Source organism: Silurus meridionalis, chromosome 6, assembly GCF_014805685.1.
Source record: "Silurus meridionalis isolate SWU-2019-XX chromosome 6, ASM1480568v1, whole genome shotgun sequence".
Lineage (NCBI taxonomy): Eukaryota > Metazoa > Chordata > Actinopteri > Siluriformes > Siluridae > Silurus > Silurus meridionalis.
Genome location: NC_060889.1, coordinates 20,622,349 through 20,641,057, shown reverse-complemented (window position 1 = coordinate 20,641,057; position 18,709 = coordinate 20,622,349). Strand labels below are relative to the sequence as shown.

The 18,709-nt window shown below is 37.8% G+C and overlaps 1 protein-coding gene across 2 annotated transcripts in view; it reads right to left on the bottom strand.

Moving 5' to 3' along the window:
* Positions 1–18,709, bottom strand: part of fgf11a (fibroblast growth factor 11a) — a 72,314-nt gene that overhangs the window by 33,344 nt on the left and 20,261 nt on the right. For both annotated transcript variants that reach the window (XM_046851647.1, XM_046851648.1), the window contains exon 2: positions 5,887–5,997. In XM_046851647.1, the coding sequence (XP_046707603.1) occupies positions 5,887–5,997 (111 nt within the window). The remainder of the gene's footprint in view (positions 1–5,886; positions 5,998–18,709) is intronic.

The following is an 18,709-nucleotide window of genomic DNA, read 5'->3' as shown; positions in this document are numbered from 1 at the left end:
TTGACTTTACCCTATTATGTATTTTCCACTTTTGCTCATTCATAATAATATATTTTATTTGGTGGCTAGAACTCTTGGATTGTTGTCAGTTTTGAAAGATAGAGAAGCTGAGACGTTTTTTATTGTCATGTTCAAACCCTCCAAATATGTGCAGACAGTATACACACAAACACTCGCACACACACTCTCACTCTCTGTCCTTCCTCTTCTCTCATTAGGGCTGTTACATAAGCAGCGGTGTGGAGACTGGGATATTGTGTGCCAGGCACCAGACAGACAGGGCACACTCTGTGATTGAACACCCGTCAGTGAGATACCAGCTGTTCGTTTGGCGTGCCTGAGCTCATCGTCTACCCATCCTTTTAGGGACAATACACACATCCGCCCGCACACACTTAAACAGACACGCGTGTCTGATTCAGCATGTGTACAGTAGCTAGACTTAAAAAAACTTTCAATAGCTATTACATCATAAATTTATCAACAGATTATATTAAAAATACAATTATTTATTTTGAAAATAAATTATTATATACTTATTTCAGTTAATAAGTTATTTCAAGTCAAGTTTATTTCTATAGCACTTTTCACAATGGACATCGTCTCAAAGCAGACAATCCGATCATATTTCAGCAATCCGATACTATTTTTCTAAAATCTGTACAGGATAAAGATATATTGAATTGAATCAACCAATGTTTATGCAGAACTTTTAAATTGTTTTTTCGGAGGGAGGCAATTTTGTTATGGTAATGAAGAACCTTTGGTAGGTAGGTAGTTTATTGTAAAGGAGCTTTTGCTCAAGATAAGCTTATAGTCGGCTTACTGAAGACCTACATGATCGGAAGGTTGGAAAAGTCACACCTACAGGTAAGAGCAGTAGCCGTGGGGATCAATAAAATAGGGCAGCTGTATTAAAACAAGTCTGAGATGAGATGAGCAAACCGCAGTGTGTAATCACTCTGGACAAAGGCCAATCGCCACCAAGCTGCAGCCAGCCAGCTTTTCATCTAAATTGTATCAGGGACAAAAAAAATAGAAACTGCACTCATCTCTAGTGTCCTTAAGACTTGAACGGTCAAATGTACTTTTTAAAAGAGTTTGTGGAACTAATGTGTGTGTGTTTATATGTGGTGGATGTGGCCTTGAGCTTGGCAGAACTCTGTGGCTTGATTCTCTATTTAGATTAAATGGGTAGCCAGGGACATGTGGGGACAGAGGAGATGGGAAAACCATAGAGATGACATATTGTTTCTGACAGGTGGCTTGGAACGCTGGCTTGGGCTCTTTGTTCGTAAATTTCATGTGTGTGTATTTCTGGAGAATAAATGTGAGAAAGAAAATGAGAAACAGGAAAAAGATACAGGAAAGAGATTAAAGTGAATACTTCATCTGTTTGATAAAGCTTAAAAAAAACATATTTTTACTGGCCTTGAAACTAAGTCATTGTCACCATCACAACCCTGGAACTTTACAACTTCAGACTGTTATACCAGTAACCAAAAAAAAATTATAATAATATAATAATGAAAAAATATGAAACTTTAAATACTCTTTCCAGTTTCAAGTCCGCCTGTGTGTTAATTATTTAGCCTTTCTAACGGCTGATTCAGCATTTTTTTCCCAAGCTCATTAGCATAGTCCGCAGTGCAGCGCATAATGAGGAGTCTGATACTGCTGAAGAGAGGGCACACACCTCTGGAGACATTTCATTTTGGCATTCAAGCCTGACAGATGATCTGGGACAAAACCATTTTCTCTTTTACAAAGCTAACAGTGCCTAATTCCCATCAAGCGCCTGTAATTCATAGCTCCTAATCTAGCTCTTTGAGGCACTTCAAGTAAAAGTACATGGAGACCTTTACAGTTATTATGTTTAAAATATTGGTGTAAGACGTAGAACATTTTATGGAGTATGCATGGGTGAGCTAGCTTAACGAGGTCTGACACCACAGTAAAGCTAGCCCCCTATGAGCACTAGACCCTTATTATTCATTTCTAGCAGTATGCTTTGAGAACAATAGTGATAAACCGAATACAAATACATTACCCTGAATAAATCATCATCATTATATATCATTATATTATATATATTATATATATATATAGAATAGTTCACAGGGCATCTAGCTGAGATTAGAGTTACACCAGTAAAAGTTTTTGAATTTCAGGTGGATGTAAACAAGTGGTCAGTCCCACACACTACTGAATAATACATATACAGCATTGTAAGTAGCTTTCTGGTCGAAGCCAAGATAGTTTAAATAAAGCAACTGTTATTTTTTGGTAAAATATAACAAACAAAAGCTCTATGAAAGTCCAGTATGAGTTATGCCCATGCTTTCATATGACTAACCTTTATAAAATGTATCAGTCATCAGAAATGTTTAGGCCTCATCACAGCACAGAGAGAGCACTGGTTAAAGTGGTAAAAAACCAAATACTGGCCACTGATAGGGTCATGTTTCCTTGCTGATGTTGCTTGACTTTTTAATTTATCATATTAATTATACTAGTCTTCATGGTAAACTAGAAAATTCTGTAAAAGGAATGATCATCTTGGTTTGTTGACAGTGGGGTGCCTAGCCACTTTATATCTAAGAGCTCCTCTCCTTCACTCTAATCATAAACTACATTGTCCTTAAACACAGAAAGAGGCTTTTACTAGTCACATATACATTGTAGCACAGTGGGAATTCTTTATTTGCATGTCCCATCTTATTAAGGGACTGGGGTCAGAGCAAAATGTCAGCCATCCTACCGCACCCCTGGAGCAGAGAAGGATAAGAACCTTGCTCAAGGGCCTACGAGTGACAGATTGGTGGTGCTGAGAGTTAAACACCCATCTACCATTTTCCCTATTATTGTCACTTATCCATTAAGAGACAATTATCACACTTAATAATCTGAGATTCTCACTCCCTTTCTCTTTCAGATACAAGTAATAATGTTGTAACAAACCTAAGTCCTATTTTAAAAGGAACGGTTTTGAAATAAGTTGTTTGTTTAAATGGCCTTATATAAGTTTTGTATATTCACATTAGCTGTCAATCAATTTCTTACAGTATGTAATAGCATAAACTAAATGAGTAAAATGTGATTATATGTTGACAATTAATTACTACAGTTTGGCAGCGGAGAAGGAGTCTACATATCGCAACAAATAAAACACTTGGATTTTTATTTGGCTGATTAATGCTACTTTGTCTAAATGATTAAAGCTACAATTTTAATCAATATGCAAAATTGTTGAATAATTTAATATTTTCTTTATATTTAGATATAAAAATTATCTATGCATTTTTTTTGTCTTCACAATACTAAGCACCTTGACTTTGGGGAGAGAAAAGTGTTAATCTTTTAATATATTATGACATTAAATATACATATGTTATTAAAAACCTCCCAAAATGTCCTCCTCCCTTTGAACACATTACATGCAGTGCACACATACTGAATTGCAGCTGTCAGACACAGATGTTTTCATTTCTACCGTGATGAAGCTGTCAGTTAGCTGTCAGACAAAGTGTGCTCAAGTCAACACCATGTCCCAGTTACTTTCATTGGGTGATGCAAAATGTCTATTAGAAGTGCTCCATTCTGTTTAAATCTTTTGAAAACAAACAATACATAAATAATTATTTCATATTCATTTGCATATCATGAATAGCCTATGAATATTTCTATAAATTTACCTTCATTAAACATGAATTTATACATGCATTCATACATATCGTACATACTTAATAGCCTAATATCATTAAACCCCTCAGTCAGTGACATTAACTATGTTACCTATTTATGCATACCTTTGCATTCAGACCACACCCTGTGACTATATCTTTCCAGTTATCATGACATTTAAATTCTGGGTCCCCAGTTAATTTATTTGTCCTGACGTAACCACATTACACTTAACAACACCTCTTCATAATGCATTCACTCAAACCCTAACATTTTTGCATATTTTTACATTTACAATGGAACCCTGTTGTACGAGCATAATTTGTTCTTGAAAATTGTTCGTATGTCCATTTGCTCGTATGTTCGAACTGATTTTCCCCATAAGAATGAATGTAAAAGTGATTTAATCCGTTCCGAGATCTCATCCGTTTGCTTATTTCTGCACTTAAAAAGTATTTGTAGCCTATTTTTAAAAACAAATACACCGCAAATTACCGTAAAATAAACATAATTCAACACTTACTCATGTGATAGTGGTTGATTGCGAGTGTGAGACGCACAAAACGCTCATAACCTCCTCGGTTTCCATGTAATTCTATTTACTTTCGTTTTCACAGCACCATCACTGATTTTCTTGGGAGACATTTTTCAAGATTTCTAGTGAAATAAAAAAATAAAACTAAAAAATGTTACTGTGGGAGAGCGTATGAATACGGGTATAAAGAACGCCACAACAGGTCAGGTGCAAAGGCTTCACATCTACTTTAATTTGTTTTTTTTGTGTCGGTCTGCTTAGTGCCCCATGCAGCACGTCTCTGGCGCGCGCACGCACGCACGCACACACACACACGCACACACACACACACACACACACACACACACACACTCCTCCTTAAATGCACCCTCTGATCACTTGAAAAGAGAGAACAATCATTAGGTCACATTAACTTCAGGTGAGGCAATCCCCTGCCTATCTGCTCCCGGACCCACCCTCCATTCACAAACTGCCGCTCGGCCACGCCCCCGCTGCCACAGTTACGTTTTTGCTGCACTGAACAAAGAGAGCGACTGAGTGATACGTCATCAACTAAGCGACTGATGCGACCCTCCGCCGAAAACGGGGAACCGGCAGCGTGGGTTTGCTCGTGAAACAGGGTAAAATTTTGCGAGCGAGGTTGCTCGTATCTCCGTTTGCTCGTACTATAGGTTGCTCGTACAACGGGGTTCCACTGTACCTGCACTGTTAATCAAAGACAGTCTGATTTTGTATCTGTTCCAAGGGAATTCTTATATCACACATATTATTATATTAAGCATTGTCACCCTCTCTCTCTCTATCTCTCTCTCTCTCTCTCTCTCTCTCTCTCACTTTCTCTCTCTCTTTCTCACTTGACAATTTGTCAAGCTAAACATGCTCCTGAGGTACAAGTGATCCTGTCCCTTGCTTCTTTTTGGACCTGCCTGGTTTATCCTGACACTCTACCTCTGGATTTAATTTTGTTTGATTGGAGACCACTTGGTTCAGCTGGGGATGGTTTCACATAAACAGCCTAAAGATCCAACCATGGCTGTGGAAGGTTAAACTTAAGAACCTGCTACAAGGGCTGTAATTCCCATGTATAGGGAAGGTTGGTTGGTTAAGGTGTTGCCATGTATAGGTGAGGTGTTGGTTATGGCTGTAACTTACGGGCCCCTGAGCAAGGCCTTTGACTCCCAGTTTTATAAAAAATAAAACAACATAATTGTAAGTTGTTATGGATAGGGGAGCAGTAAATGTGAATGCATAGTTTTACACCTGAAGCCTTCATCAGTGAAAAGTTAATAATCTCAACAATGATGGAAATATAATGAATGGACATTCAGTGTCACCCAGATGAGAATAGGTTCTCTCAAGGTTTTCTCCTCATGCCACCTCGAGAATTTTTTCCTTGCCACTGTTATCACTGGCTTACTTTAAGGATACACATGTAGGGACTTAATTATAATGCTACACTTTATATTCATAGTCATTTATTGCTGTAAAACTGCCTTGAGACAATGTGCTATAGAAATAAAATTTAATTGAAATGAAGTTAATATTACTAAACCTTTTGGGTTAAAACAGTGAGTGAGGGTGCTTTCATTTATCCATTAACACATTTTCAGGACAAAAGCTGGGTTTCCATAACAGCTAACATAACAGTTTTCATGGCAAAAACTTACAAAAGGAGCTGTTTTCGTCCTTTGTGCCGTCCATGGTGCCATCTGGTAACATCTGGAGGTAGAATCCATGCCGGCAGTACAGACGTGTGACGATGCCTTTTAGCTGAGGCTCTGGAGAGGAGAGGAGAGGAGAGGAGAGAGAGAGAGAGAGAGAGAGAGAGAGAGATCTATTAGTAAACACTGGTCATGGTCTCATAAGCTTATTGTGTACTGATTAGCCTACAGTGCATCTTTAAAATGGGCTTTTTGTTCTCCTTTGTGCAGGATAAATGTGTATTTGAACGTATGTGTGTGTGAGAGGAAAGCAATAGCAATGTGTCATGAAAAATGGATGGATGCAGCATTCAGGCTGGGCATCATGAGAATAGAGGGCCCAAGGTTGTTGTTTTTTTTTGCCACTTTTAACACCTCATTCCTTGCCTTTAAAATCAGTTCAACTTTAGACCTAACAAATAACCAAGTGCACCACATTTATAAAACTAAGCATTAGGAAGGAAAGTTGTCAAGGGGGAGTGTTAGAAGCTTGTCCTGCTCTGCTTTTGGCAGTGTTTATTCCTGGCAGCTCCTACCCATGCAAATGGCCACTGCCTGGCAGTTAACTATTACCTCAAGGACATCAGCAAGACATGCAGAGAAACAGAGAGAAAAAGAGATAAAGAGAAAAAAAGAGGGGGTAGCGAATAAAAGAAGTAGACCCAAAACCCACCAGGAACTAAACTACATTGAAGCATAATAGCAGAAATCAAATATGCATGAGTCTTGGGGCTGTGCTCAGGTGTTGAGTAATGTAGATCTTTCTTCTTGTAGCTAAAAAAGAAAAAAAAAACTACTTGAATGAGTAAAAAGGCACCTGAAGGAGATGTATACAGTAAAACTGTATTGTTTGGAGAAAGATAGCAGGTTGGTGTGTTCTATTCAACAAACAAAAAGAAAATAACATTTTATATTTAAGAAGAGGAATTATGTAGCACAATTCCACAATGCTGAGGGAATATGTAAAAAAGACCTTCAGCAAACAAATTCCCTTAATATAGTAGGGAAAATCTTTAGTGTTAATTGTAACTTTCTAAGCCTGGTCCTGGAGTAAAAAATGCAGACCGAAATAACCACAAACTGAGTTTATGAGCTGATATAATCCTATTTGCTCTGAATTTATTTGTCCTCTTAAGACCAATTTGATTACAAATACATTGGCTTAAAACTTTTAACAAGTTGCAAGAGAAGCTTAATGTTTAAAGATGTCTGGTATTCTGTGGCCTAGCAGGGCTTTCATGTAAGATTTTACATTTAGCACATCACGTCATTCAATATCAAATGTCTTAAAGTAGATTATTCAGGAGTTTTGTGGAAAGAGGCACAACAGCACTACAAATGGCTGTAAATAATGAAACATAATGTTATATTGAAGCAAGACTGTGGCTGATTACTTTCTGTCCCAGAGTGTAGATTCATGTCAGTAAAATGTTAGCTAGATCTAACCTGAATTTGGGCTAATATTTTTCAGGACTTGTGTTTTATGACTGTGCGTGTCTAAGAAAAGTAAACTTAATAGATACTTAAATTTAGATACTGATACTAGATACTGATAGTTATTATATTTTAGTCCCATCTAATATTACCATTATTCTCCACTGCAGCTTTGTCTGCCATGTCCTGGGCCTTCCTCCAAAACCAACACATCACCAGTTTTCCTTTTATTTCTTTCCTGTCCTTTTTTCCTTTTTTCTCTTTCAATTTTGCTTCATCCAAACCCTGGTAGGAAGAGTTATGTGAGTTAAGCATCTCTTAGAATAATGCCATACATCAACCAATCAGCAGGGGATATGCAGTCATTACTTCTGTGCTGAAAGATCCTGAGAGAAGTGAGGAAGAATATAGAGAGAAAGAGAGGGAGAGAGAAAGAAAGAGAGAGAGATCGAATAGAAGAGATGACACCATTTCCATTACAGGAGATTCACACTCTAAATAAAAGACGATGCACTCCATACTTTTACACTAGCTGTCGATAAAACGCTCAAGCGCAACGGTGCTTAACAAAAACCTGCCCTTCCACTGAGGAAGTCGGCCATATCTCACTCTGTGAAAGACTGGCGATGGGAAAAAAGGGAGAGGAAGAAGAAATGAGAGAAGGGGAGAGCGAAAGCATTATGTCTTTACAGAATAACGGTAAATAAATCACCTCTGGAGTCACCCTCATCAGAGTTATGATGATATGCCTTTAGGCACCATGATGTTTACACATATGCAGAGAGGCATTTGTAGTGCTGAATTATTTGTTTGTAACGGGTGAAGTGGGTCATGGAAGGTTCATGCCAGCACACCACCACTTCTTGCTCCACAACTAATAGACAGGTACAAAGATCCTTTAGCAGACATGATTTTCTAGGCTTATGTCCATTTTGAAAATGGACAGACAGACAGACAGACAGACAGACAGACAGACAGACAGACAGACAGACAGATAGATAGATAGATAGATAGATAGATAGATAGATAGATAGAGGTAACTTTCCAACAACTTGATCAAAGTATTATATTCACTGTTTAAGGAAATAAAGCACTGCCAGTTAATTGCGAAGAAATTAAATGTTTTCCCTTCTTGCCAGATGATGACATCTGGCTGGTTTTCTCAGATAAAACCATAAACATAAATCATTCCCTTTTTAGAAATCAGATGCCCACTGAAGTACAGTACAACAGTATGTTTCCTCAGGAGTAGAGTGAAGAAACACATAGAACCTTTGTATTGATTCTCAGACACACTCCCCCAGTTTAAGCGCAGATTAAAGACATATCTTTCTAGCAAGGCCTACACATAACACATCACACATCACATATTATAACCTTGTGTTCCAGTACATCTGATCAAATACACATTATCAACTTGTGCTTATTAATATTATGAACAGCAGCTACGCTAATTCCTATCCACTGCTTTTCTTTCTCTATACATCGTGAGGCTTGCTGAGGTTGGGCCAGCTCCAGTTGTGTCCCACCTAATAAAGATTATGCCCTAAAAAAAAGTAGATGCTGACCCTGCAAACACCCGAACCATCTAGAGATGTGCCAGTGCCATTTGTATCCCACTTCATGTAGAGTTTGGCATTGGACCTCTACAAATGTTTAAAGGGTCTTGCATGGAGGAGCTGGTGTTAAATCTATGATGATCTCAAATGTTGAGCTATTTTACGAGTTGCTCAGTAGCTCCTGGTTCCACAACATTAGCTGACTGTATAAGACTGTAGAAAGGACATTACTCATAATCACACACTCGTGGTAGTATATATCACTCTCCTGTGTTTTGTAATGTGGACGAATAGAGTTCAGAGGAAGACCTGCCAGTAGAGAGTTGTAGTAGTCGAGTCTTGGAATGACAAGAGACTGAACAAGCACCTGAGCAGCCTGTGTGGACAAGAATGGTCGAATCCTTTGGATGTTTTACAAAAGAAATCGACAGGAATGAGCCACATTAGCGACATGTGGGAAGGAGGACAGTTCATTGTCCATAGTTACCCAAAGGTTACAAGCAGTGGCTGAAGGGGAGAGCAGAGAGTCATGGAGAGTGATTTGGAGAGCTTGACCTGGAGATGTCCAGCAGTTCTGTTTTGCTGGGGTTGAGTTTTATTTGATGACCACTCATCCATGAAGATATGTCTGTCAAGCATGCTGAGATCCGAGTGGAAGCTGTGGTATCTGATGGAGGAAAAGAAAAGATTAGTTGAATGTCATCTGCATAGCAGTGGTAAGAAAACCCATGTGAGGATATGACTTCACCAATGGAGCGGGTATAGAGGGAGAAAAGGAGGGGACCAAGTACCGAGTCTTGTGGGACACCAGTGGTGAGTCTGCACAGGGCAGATGTGGGTCCCCTTGATGTTACCTGGTATGAGCCACCTTCTAGGTAGGAAGCAAAACATTCCCATGCTGTTCCGTGGATACCGGGTCTCTTAAAGGTAGACAAAAGTGTCTTGTGGTTGACTGTGTCAAATGCTGCTGAAAGGTCCAGGAAGATATGTACAGATGACAGCTTGGCTAATCAAGCAGCATGCAGTTTTTCAGAAACAGCCAAATGGGCCGTCTCTCTGGAATGTGCCACTTTGAACCCAGACTGGTTCGGATCATGGAGGTTGTTTTGTGAGAGATAGACAGACAGTTGGTTAAAAACAATGCGTTCCAAAGATTTAGAAAGAAAGGAGAGAAGTGATACCGGTCTGTAGTTGTTGATGTCTGATGGGTCCAGAGCAGGTTTCTTTAAGATGGAAATGACCCTTGATTGCTTGAAGGTAGTTGGCACATAGCAAGATGTTAAGGACCCATTAATGATTTTGGAGATGAAGGGCAGGAGATCTTGTGTGATGGTCTGAAGCATGGTTGAAGGGATTGGATGACTGGTGGGATTGCAAGATTGGATGACTTGCAGTATCCCATTGTCTGTTAATGTTAAGAAGCTTGACAACAGAGGTGTAGTGGATTCCTGGCTGTGTTGTGTAGTCATTGTTGGGGAGGAAGTGAAGGTCTGGCAGATTTCCTTAATCTTCTCATCATAGAAGGCAAAGTCATTAGCAGTCAGGGAGGATGGAGCAGGTGTGGCAGGAGGGTTGAGTGGTGAAGAGAAGATGTGGAGCTTACGAGGATCTTGTGCAGAGGCCTTGAGCTTTTCCTTGTAGAAGGCAGTTTTAGCAGAATTCATTTCTTCCTCATAAACTCTAAGGGAGTTTTTCCGTGCCACAGTCACCCCAGGCTGCTCATCAGGAACAAATACACATCATTCACGTTGATTCTTAAGTTCTGTAAAGCTGGTTTGAGACAATGTCCATTGTAAAAAGTGCTATAGAATTACTTGAACTTGAACTTGATGGAGATAATTCCAAAATAATTTCTACCAAACAGGAATGAAATGGAAGTTTTGACAAACATTATGAATCATTATCAAATGCCGGTACATTGATAATCTCAGCTAGCTAACAGTTTGACCTGTGTTTGTATTTATTTTTGTAGATCCCCAAAAGTTGTGTATTGGTTAAAATAAACCAGTTGATTGAATGCATTCTCATAATTTTTGCAATAAGCTTGCAGGGAATACGACTTAAGTAGTGAATTAATGTTGTGTGCATGTAATAGGTATAGAAAGGTTACTGTTTTACTATTTAAATGTATTATTATTATTATTTAAAATTACACAAAATGTTTAAGGATACACCTGATGTGATTGTCTATACATGTGTGCATCTTAATTTTTTTTAATTTTCTCTGATGATGATAATAAAAATAATAAAAATAATAATAATAAAAAAAAAATAATAATAATAATTAATAATAATATATGTATTTTTATATTTACATTTTTCTTTTACATCTATTTTAGATGTGTAATCTGTGAACTTGGAACACATGCTGGAGCACATGCAACATAAAATTTATTTTAGAAAAATGACTGGTTTATTTTCTCATCAGTAAATGTTGATCCACAATTGATGACTTATTAAAAAAAAAAAAGAAAAAAGACCACACCAGTTACACAAAGTTTATAGTTACTACACTTAGGATGCCGAACTAGTTTACTTTTTCAGTTAAAAGAAGCCCCAAACTATAGAACTGACCAAAACTTTTGTTGGGACATATTGATTTATGTTAGCTTTTTAATTTAATTTAATTTTTTATATATCAAACTTTTCACTTACAAATACAATAATTTAAATACAAACAGCCAAGCATTTCTGCAAATCAAGGCAAGTTATCTTGGCAATAATACACTAATCTAAATCTATGACAAGTTGTACTCAGCCCACTGTAGATGAAAGCATTCATTAAATTGCATCATAAAGATGATGACATGATGATACTGCAGTCCTCACCACACACACACACACACACACACATACACACACACACACACACACACACACACACACACACACACACACACACACACACACAAACAAAAATTTTCTCTGAAACCTCCACAGCATGTGCTGGAATGTGTTTGTGTGTGGTTTGTAGCAGCAGCAGCATGCAGGTGCTGTTTAATATTCATGAGCAGTTAGTAGCTAAACTGCATAAAATTACAGTGGGTGCTCCCTCTACCCTAATCCGACTGTGACTAATGGATTGAGAGAAAAGGGAGAGCCCGTGCAGGAACATCAATATTTTGTTGGACAATTAATCATGTTTTCAGAGAAAACCACCCTCAACCCCTTATCCGACACGATGCACAACACCCCTAAAACAATTTCGCTCCTGTACAGCACACCTAATGTGGGGGGCCTCAGGGAAAAATCAATAGCGATGTATTATATAGGTGCTGCCACGCTATAACTGATTTATTAATGCTTAATAAGCAAACCATGATAAGTTGAGAAACATAACAATATGAACAAAAAAAAATAAAAGTGCAAACTGTGCAATATTTAACTGTCAGTGTTGGATCTGAAATGTGTAAGAAGGCAATAATGCAGAGACATAAAACTGTTTGGCTTTGTTTCTTTTTCTTGATTAACTCAAAAAGTAAATACAGGCAGTTAAGTCAGTTAAGGAGATCTTATAATCTAGAAGCTGCAGCAGAAAAGTAAACAACAGCTAAAAGGGCAATACTTTCATTGAGTTCAATTAAGTGCTATTGTTTTTTTGTTTTTTACTTATTTGTGCTTTTAGTGCTCAGACATAAAGCACAATCACAGGATTACAATTGCAAATGTTTGTGGACACCTGGTCAACACATTTATGTGTTACTTCTCCAAACCATTGCCACAAAGTTGAAAACACACAACTGTAAATATATCTTTGTATGTGTTAGCATTAGCAAATAGTCCAGACCTCTTCCAGCATGACAGCGCTTTTGTACAGAGAGTGAACCCCATTAAAACATGGTTTACCATTTGATGTAGAAGAGTTCGAGTGGCATTCAAAAACTTGACTTGACTTCAGCCCCATTAGACATATTTGGGATGAACATGAAAGCCAGATTCATCCCAAGCCTTCTCACACATCATCAATGCCTGACATCTTTAATGCGTTTGCGAAAGAATAATCCAAATGTCCAATGGCAACACTCCAAAAATCAAGTGGAAACTTAAACATCCTTCCGAGAAAAATTCAACAAGCACATATGGGTTTTATGGAAAGGTACCCACATACGTTTGACCATACAGTGTACATAAAGAAGTACTGTACAGTAAGCCTGCCTTTCATATCAACAACCTACAATGCTATTATAAAGACCATTTTGCTCGAAAATTGCACTGATGCATTTTTTGGAACATACCCTGGTAGGTCAAATGTGATACACACATTATATCTTTTTAGCAAGTGAAAATGTTGTGCCTGTTTGTTAATAAGTGAATAGATAAAGTACCAATGAACCATCTAAAGGAATAGAATGAGTGCTAATGCACACACATGCACATAGACATACTGTATTATCTCTCTACATACAGTACATGGAAGTGCATACACAAAAGGCAACATGGCATAGAAGTGTAAAGACTGTATGCCTTTTTCTGTACTGGTTTTAGTTAAATGTAAAATAGATTTGGTCGAAAGAAAAAGGTGGAGAAAAAAAAAACTAAGAATAAGAGCCAGCGAGTGACTGCTCCTCTGTGAAATGGCACCGCAGAGGTTTCTAATATGCCCTCTTTACAGCTGTTAATTACTTTAACGATCTCTTCAACAAAGACTCCAACGCGACTATTCCCTACAACCTGACAGCTAGATCAAGTGTGTGCGTGTGCATGTGCATACGTGTGCATGTGTGTGAGTAATGGAGGCGAAGTTCTCATTGAACCTGATTCAATTTTGCACAATGCTTCATCATGAGACAAAGAAAACGGTTAAAGTTAATGATGAGCCGAGTCGTAGTTCACCCTCACACCCTCACACACTTTTATGGACGTTCCCCATGAGGAAGCAATGGCCTATTTATCTAGCAGACACCTATAGATGCCCTGTTTTAACCCTATATGATTAAACCAAGACCTGCTACTCTCTCTCTCTCTCTCTCTCTCTCTCTCTCTCTCTCTCTCTCTCTCTCTCGTTCTCACTTTCATACAAACACACCTACACACCCACACACACAAATACATACAAATCTAAGACAAAGATTGTGGTAATCTTAGTGGAATTTGTAATGTTTCTCTCATACCAAGACTACTATTTTTTTTTTTCATTTAGACTTATTATATCATCACTTTTCAGCACCATAGAATATAAACAATTCCTTCATATTTTAAGGTTTAAAGGATTATACATTATGAGTAAGATAACAGTATAATTGCAACTCCTATATTTAAGAAACTTTAAATACAAGGACGACCCATTGAGAAAATTAAATGTCATAGTTTATTATAGTATAATATCACTTTACAAATGAAAGTATTGCTTAATAAAGTAGTAAATGTTTGGCTTGAAGGCTTTAAAACCATATCTTGTGAGAAATTATTGCATTTTCACTCAAAATCTTTAAAATCGAATAGTTATTCAGTATGTATGCACACTGTTATTACTGTTTTTTTACCTGTGCATTAACAATAACTTAAAGTTTGGCGCAATAACACCGTTTTAAACTGTGCAATATTACCTATGTGCAATTTGTTTGAATGGTAAATACTGAATTTTTTTTTTTTTTTTTTTTGTAGTTATACACTGTGGAATTTATATTTGTACTATATCTCTACTTTATATATTTTACCTTATCTCTTTATTTATTTATTGCTCAGCGTCCCATGAACCCATGGTTTTGTATTACTATTTATTTACTGTTTGATTCGGAATGCTTAGGTTCGTTTTACACTATATTGCCAAAAGAATTGGGTCACCTGACCTCTCCTGCTATATGTGGTTCTTTTTTAAACTGTTACCACAAAGCTGGAGGCACTCACTTGTATAGGACGCCTTTAGATGTGCTATAATATAATTCTGCATTTACTCGAACTTGAAAACTCAAACATGTTTCAGCATGGCAATGCCCCTGTGCACAAAGTGAGCTCTTTGAAGATCTGGTTTACATGCTTTGGAGAGGAAAATCTTGAGTGGCCTGCTACAGAGTTCTGATCTCATCCCGACTGAACACCTTTGGGATAAATTGGAATGCTGACTGCACCTCAGGCCTTGTCACCTACATCAGTACCTGCCTTTCATAATACCCTTGTGGCTGATGAACACAAATATCCATAAGCACAATCCAAAGATCTAGTGGAACATCTTCCGAGAAGATTGGAGGGAATTATAAGAGCAAATTGGGACTAAATGTGGAATGAAATGCTCAAAAATCACATACCACTTATGACCAGGTGATCCAAAACATTTGGCAATATAGTGTATATATACACAGCGATGTCACAAATGAAACCAATCATCAGTTAACAAAATGGCTAACACTAACAAAACAAAAATCTAAGAAACAAAGAATATATAAAAGAAAAAAAAACATTTGTAAAGACTTTAAAACTAAGAATAATAAAAAAAAACTGGAACAAAGCTTAGGGTTAAAATGGTCACTGAAAGTTTATAATCTTGCTTATCATAGGTTCGATCACTGTAATGCATGTGGGATAATAAAAGGAGTAATGTCATCCCTCTTCAAATTAAACCCTCATGGTTACATTTCAGCTTCGTTGGATTCACGTTGAAGAAGCTTATTAAGTCAATAGACTCCGATACTATCTGTATTATTCTTATAATATTATACATAGTGTATATACTGTACCTAGTGTAAAATGTATATATGTGGCTTGGCCTCTACCAGTTTGTAATAATCTCTATTGAAACTTTATACATTTGAAATGGACACAAATACACTGTCTATTACTTACACAATATTTACATACAGTGTACTGTAAAACTAGGGTATGTACTTAAACTCTAGCAATGTAAAGAATGATGCTTTTTCGCTTCCAGTGGCTGTCATCGTAATGGTCCATTGCCTGCAGTTCTTTGGCTCGCGTTCTTTTCTGCTTTTAATGGGCTCCGAGTGAAGAATGTAGGTGATGTAAGCGGTAGCAACTACATTTTCCAGCTTTCAAGCCATCCATCATTTGGTGATTGCTGGAAATGTTTAATAGGCTGGTGTGGATATATAAATACTGGTTAAAAGGGAAGCGTGGGACATATTTGATATGGCTAAAAGCTCTTTTGAAATGATTTCACTTTGATGCAGACTATTCATCATGCAAGTTTATTTTTCCGCGTCCTTTTTGTTCTCAGTACTTTCGGAAAACATTAGGACGAGACCCTGAAGACAAGCCTGGTCTGTGAAAATCACTGTACAAAATAAAATTTGAAGAAAACAATGTAAACGGATGGTGGAACCCTGAGGGGTGTGTGTGTGTGTGTGTGTGTGTGTGTGTGTGTGTGTGTGTGTGTGTGTGTGTGTGTGCGTGTGAGAGAGAGAGAGAGAGAGAGAGAGAAAGAGAAAAATAGAGAGCAAGAGAGATAAATGGAGTATGGGAACATGGACATGGGATGACCCTTTGTCCTCCTTCTGCACCACAGCTTACAAGTTACATACACAGCTACAGCACATTATTTAATGTCCGGCTGCTTCTGCTGCTCACACATCACTGACCCAGTTACCCTTTCTTTCTACTTCCTCTTTACACACTTTCTATCTCTCTCTCTCTCTCTCTCTCTCTCTCTCTCTCTCTCTCTCTCTTTGCATGTGTGTGTGTGAGTGCAGAGCTTGTGAGAAATCCATGCAAAAGAAAAAGACTTTGAGAAATGTACTGTGAATTCACAGAGGATCAGTATAAAAGTAAAGTCCTCACAGAACACGGGTAAAAGCGATGTGTGTGTGTGTGTGTGTGTGTGTGTGTGTGTGTGTGTGTGTGTGTGTGCATTCTTCTTGTGAAGAAGAAAGGCAGGAAAAAAATATCTGTCTACAAACGCTGTCCCAGTGCTGTTTGCTGTCTGACATTTCTCTGATGTTAACACTGGAGTGTAAAATGAGACAGCAGCGAGACAGACGGAGAAACACAGAGACAGAGAGAACAAACAAAAAGGATGGAAATCAGACAGAGAGCAAGTACCTGTGTTCAAAATACACCAGGGATTCAACAGAGGATGAGAAACTAAGAGGAAAAAAAAGGGACAGGAATGGAATGTGGATGAATGTGTCCCATTTTGTCTGCCTTTTCCCCTCTTCATCACTTGTTCTTCTTGTCCCTTTCTTCCTCTCTATCACCATGCCCCTTGAAATGTGCTGAGTAGGCTCTCTCTCTTCCCAACACACACACACACACACACACACACACACACACACACCTCCTTTCACTTTCTCTCAGCAGAGTCACGGCAGTGGGACATGGACACAATGCTAATCAGGCCTCCTCCCATTCTCTTTCTCTCTCGCTCTGATGTCAGGAGCTATGAAGGCGAAACAACAGTGTTGCGATGTCTTCGTTTCTCCCCTTCTCATTAGTTCTCTCACCAGCTCACTCAGGAGCAGAAAACACATCAGAAGCACAGCTAATGTTCCTCCTGCAGTGCGACTGCAGAGAGAACCACAAACAAAATGACACATTTATGACTTCCAGCGTTCGTGCCTATTACTTTAATTACTCTCTCTCACACACACACACAGCTTAATATTACAGTCATTAATACATTATAAAAATGTTGAAAATGCGGTTTGAAATTTTTAATACCTGTAATAATCATTTTAAAATCGTTTCAGGAAATCCACAGTATTGCAGAAGTACAAGTAATCAATATTAAGATGTACACAATTGCTTAGGCATAAAAGAAAAAGAAAAAAACTGATAACAGATGACGTACAGCTTTAGCAAATGCTTTTCTGCATTAGCAAAAGTGAACCACGGCTAACTAACATTAGCTACAACACAAAATAATTTACTAATTGGTACCTGTCATGATATCCTGATATATTTCAAATTCAAGTTTATTTCTATAGCGATAGCGCTTTCCACAATGGACATTGTCTCAAAGCAGCTTTACAGAATGTAAGAAAAAAATATATATAAGTGAAGTGATATACCTGTACATCAAAAGTTAATGTTTGTTAGACTTTTTTCCATCCCGTAATTTTTGGTTCTTTTTGGTGGAAAATGCAGAAATGTCTAAATAACAACAACAAAAGATCAATCACTTTAAATACATTCAATGGCAACCTGTTGTTTTGTAAATAGCCTTTTTCCTCATATTTTGTACACTTTCTTTTAAAATGTAATATGTCAGAATGCAAACAACAGAGTGAATACTGGATATTGCTAATTTTTTTATTTGAGTTTTAGCTGTGCCCTGGATGCAAGACAAATCTGCTCTTGTCTTTTAAAGGGTAAGACAGGAGACATAATCTGAAAGGAGTGGGGTCTCTACTTTCATTGCAATACACCTTGCGGACAGCAGAGGGCTCTAAAAATAACGAACTCATTTATTTATCTACAGAAACCGCTAATCCTGGTCAGTTTGTGGTAAATACACTGTGGATTAAATTCCATCAATATTACACATTCACATTGGCAATCTGTGCATGTGGCAAATCTACTGGCAAGTTACATTTGCCAATCCACCTTAAAAACAAATTAACTAAAAAACCCACACGGCAACAGAACAAGATTGAACTCGGGATTAAACCACATGCCCCGGAGCTATAAAGCACCAACGCTACCTTCTGCACCACTGTTACACCCAAATGACTAACTGCTCCTTTAAAAATGTTGCTTTGTGATGTTACAATGTGCATATGAACTGACTCACTCAGCTACAGAGCCTGAGCGGAGTGTGTGGGAGTAGACCTGAATGTCAGATAAAAGGCCTCAGCGACTGAGTGACTGATTGCTCACATGTAAAATGGAATTTACTTTTTAATTAT